This window comes from Egretta garzetta, unplaced genomic scaffold (assembly GCF_000687185.1).
Source record: "Egretta garzetta isolate BGI_Z169 unplaced genomic scaffold, ASM68718v1 scaffold7, whole genome shotgun sequence".
NCBI lineage: Eukaryota > Metazoa > Chordata > Aves > Pelecaniformes > Ardeidae > Egretta > Egretta garzetta.
This window is the reverse complement of record NW_009260350.1, coordinates 1,889,935-1,894,091: the sequence shown is the minus strand read 5'-3', so window position 1 is coordinate 1,894,091 and position 4,157 is coordinate 1,889,935. Positions and strand designations below refer to the sequence as shown.

General features: G+C 50.5%; 1 protein-coding gene across 1 annotated transcript in view; it reads left to right on the top strand.

The window, feature by feature from the left end:
- Positions 1–546: 546 nt before the first annotated feature.
- TBX3 (T-box transcription factor 3) overlaps positions 547–4,157 on the top strand; it is a 19,323-nt gene continuing 15,712 nt past the window's right edge. The window contains exons 1-2 of the mRNA XM_009642898.1: positions 547–941; positions 2,784–3,051. Of these exons, the coding sequence (XP_009641193.1) occupies positions 547–941; positions 2,784–3,051 (663 nt within the window). The remainder of the gene's footprint in view (positions 942–2,783; positions 3,052–4,157) is intronic.

Here is a 4,157-nt window from a genome sequence, read left to right as displayed (position 1 = left end):
GAGAGCCAGCCACCCAAAAAGAAAACCCAGCTTCGAGCCGTCACCCTCCGCCACGAAAGAAGAGACGGGGGATTGAGACTAAGAGAAAAAAGAAGAAGAAAAAAAAGGATCTCGGCTTTTTCAGCCCCTCTGCGGCAACAGGAGCAGACAGCGAACCCGGTGGATTTTTTTTTTTCTTCCCTTCTTTGGCGTTTCTTTTCCAGCACAAGGACTTCCACTCAGGAAAAAAAAAACCCAAAAACCAACAACCCAAACCTGCAGAGACCGAACACGAAAAAAATGCAAGACTAATAATGAACAATCTTGTTAATCCGCTGTCCCGAGGGCTGGGGATGTGCCCCGGCTCGGGAAGTTGTAGGCTGTAGAAGTTCTGCCTCTCCCCCATGTACTGTGCTGTCTAGAGCTTGTTTCCCCCCACCCTATTTTTTTTTTTTTTGGTACTTTATTGCTGTTATTGTTATTATCTTAATTTTTCTTCTTCATGATGTGCTGTTAGAAACCACTCCGGGACTACTCCAGCAGTAGGAAGACCGAGGAGTGGAGTGGATGAATATACCGATGAGAGATCCAGTAATCCCTGGGACAAGCATGGCTTATCATCCTTTTTTACCTCACCGGGCACCGGACTTTGCCATGAGCGCTGTGTTGGGACATCAGCCTCCCTTCTTCCCCGCTCTGGCTTTGCCTCCCAATGGGGCAGCCGCCCTCTCCCTTCCCGGGGCTCTGGCTAAACCCATCATGGATCAGTTAGTGGGGGCTGCAGAGACTGGTATCCCCTTTTCTTCCCTGGGTCACCAGGCAGCAGCCCATCTGAGGCCTTTAAAAACTCTGGAGCCAGAAGAAGAGGTGGAAGATGACCCGAAAGTGCATCTGGAAGCCAAAGAGCTTTGGGAACAATTCCATAAAAGAGGCACGGAGATGGTGATTACCAAATCGGGAAGGTAGGTCTGGGTCGGGGGTTGGTGCCTTTTTTTTTCCCCCTCTCTTCTCCCCCACCCCTCAGTCTCCGCACCCCACCTGGCTGCTCCACAGCAAGGCTCTTCCACCGACAAGTTCCTCCGTAAAGCTCCTTTCACCTGGAATTATGGAAAGTTTTAGGCAGCTGAAGATCCCAGCCCATCTCGGGCACCGCGCTGCGGGGAAAGGCTCAACCACTGAACCCCGACCCGGCCCTGCTCAGCCCGTGCAGGGGGCGAGAGGGTCCCTTCATGGTTCAGCGGCTTAAATGCTTTCTGGAGAAGACTGGTAGCAGAAAGAAAATAATTTGGGGTTGGAAAAGGAGCTGGCCTGATTTCAGCCTTGCCACGCGTAGTTTTTCTTCCTTAAGGAAGAGAAGGGGGAATACAGGAAAAATTCTTTGGAGCGGTGTATCGCTGCTGGTGCGGCGGGAGCTGCAGGAGGGCAGATAGGCTCGGCTTTATCAGTTGCTTGTGCCTGTCTCTCTACTGGGGATCTGGGCGTGCATTTGGGCCGACTAATTCTATCTGGAAATGCAGAAAAAGCTGACAAAAATGCCCAGGGGTCCTGCAGCCGCTGCCGGAGTGGCCGGGAAGGTTTTGCAGCTCCGCGCTGCCTGTCCCTGTATTTGTACAATCCCCACGTGGGAATGAATGAACACACACGGCGCGTCCACGCTCGGCGGTTCTGCTTTTTATAGCAGAAATCCCTCTCTGCATTCGCCACTCTTTGACATCCCTGCTCTTTTCCAACTCTACCCGTTGCTGTGAGGACACGGAGGGAGAAAACCCCCTTCGCACCCGCGCGTTTTTCTAAGGGACTCTCTTAGAAACCTCCCAAACAATTCGCGTCTAATTTGCCAGGAGAATTATTCGAGGAAGTCACTCCTGAAAAGTCTTCTTAGATGGCCTTGCTGGAGCTTCACCTACTTGCAGAGCACCAGTTGCAGACTACAGGCTCAGGAAAAAAAAAACCCAACCAAACTAAAAGCAGCAAGGAGGCGGAAAAAAAATAATCCCCTCGCCCATTTTACTGCTTTCCCGAAGTTTTCCCTGTTAATTGTGGTCAAAAGTTTTTTGCGCGAAAGCCTCGGCGAGCATTAAGCGCTCTTACACGTTGCAAAGTCATGTGTTTCCTTTTAAGTTGAGATTGCTGAATGCCAACCGCTCGATATAATAAACAGCAAATTTGTGGTATCCTGTTGCAGTTTCGAGCTGGACTCGGGAGCGGCGGGGAGCGGGGTTTGCAGGGAGCCCTCGGCACCGGTGGGGTCATCACCGGGGGGCTGCGGCGCTGGGGAAGCCACCCTGCCCTGGCTGGAGGCTTGGGGGTTGGGTTTTTTTTTCTCTCCTCTGCAAAGTGAAAAACTCCCCGCTCCGCAGTTCCTCGGTGGAGTGGGGTTAAAACAACGCGGAATATTTATGTTATCGGGGTGCGATCTGTTCCCGTTTCTTTGTTGAGCGGGCAAAAGGGAATTAATGAGAGATCTGAGAGCCCCAAATGAGGCTTTGCTGTTCAGGAATGGCAGAGGGCAGGCGCCCGCTGATTTCTAGGGAACGCGTACCTCTCCCATCCCAGGGACCATTTTCTCCTGAAACTTTTAAGCGTTTGAGGACCCTTTTCGCTGGGGGCGGGGGGAAGCCCTTTTGCTGGGACACGGACACACACACACGACTTTTCTGCTGCTTAGAGCTGAAGCAATTGCTTGGTGGACGCGCTACCGAGATTCGGGAGCTTGCGTAAACGCTGTAATTAATTTTATTTTATTTTATTTTCGTCTTGTCTTTTCTTTACACACACCCCCCCTTCCCTCTCTCTGCCCGTAGGAGAATGTTTCCTCCATTTAAAGTGAGATGCACTGGACTGGATAAAAAGGCCAAGTACATTTTATTGATGGATATTGTGGCGGCTGATGATTGTAGGTACAAATTCCATAATTCCCGGTGGATGGTAGCCGGCAAAGCTGACCCTGAAATGCCAAAGAGAATGTACATCCACCCGGACAGCCCGGCCACCGGCGAACAATGGATGTCCAAAGTCGTCACCTTTCACAAGCTGAAGCTCACTAACAACATCTCTGACAAGCACGGATTTGTGAGTGCCTTTTACACCTTCCCCTTCCCCCTCTTCCCCTCCCTCGCTGATCTGCGGGGGAAAGGGGGATAAACACCCCCCTCCACGCATCTCTCCTGTTTACAGTACTCCTTGGGGTTTCATTTTTTCTGTTGCTGAGGTCAGGGTGAAACACTCGAGTTTATTCTGTAACCTCTCCGTGCCATTCAGCGTTAACTTTAGAGATATATTTCCAGCACAGTGCAACTCGATATTTCTCGGAGCTGTGGTGACTTTATATCTCCATATATATATTTTTTTTAATAAAGTCGATCACGCTTTTTAAGCGTAGGAAAACGATATGCATATGTGTATAAAGGGCTTAAAGGCCTAAGTATGCAAACATTTAAATATATATTAATCTGGATAATGTAAAGCAAAGCCGGAGTGAAAATAAACAGGGACCAAAATCAGAGGTCAAGTTGCCCATTCATGTCTATCCACTCCTTTACATTTACTGGGTGCACAGAGATAAAAACTTAGCCTAAGAGTGAAATCAAACAAACCTGCTGATAAGTGCTCTGACGGTCCTTGCCATTTCTTCCCGTTCCTGGGAGAGCCTCCGCCGCGGAGCCGGGGGTTGCTGGGGGTGGCCGCGGTCGGGGGAATCTCTAATGTGCCGAACATTGCATTTGCTGGCTGGGATTTGATTAGACGGTACATTTTTGCCTTTCGCAGAAGGCCTTAAGTGGATTGGGGCAAGCAATTAGACCTAGCCAAGGCTCTCGTGGTGGTGTTGCTATTGTAGCTGCTGCTGCTTCTTTACTTGATTTAAATATTTTTTTTATTTTTAAATTTTTTTCACGTTGAAATCAAAAGGTATCGCGGCCCGAGCCCAAACAGCTTCCCTCCCTCTCCTAGGAGAGCTCTGCTGGGATTTTACCCCCTCCTCTCGGTCCAGGGGAGAGCCTAACCCCGCCGAGCTGGAGCTGTCAGTGCTTTTTGTTGGATGCTGTGTGTGCGTGTGTTTGGAGTGTGCTCAGCGGGGAGGAGGAGTGAGGGGAGGAAGGCGAGGGAAGGCAAATTAGGAGGAGAAAGTGCCGCCGGCTGGGGGGAGTGCGAGGCAGGGGTGCTGCTCCAGCTGACCC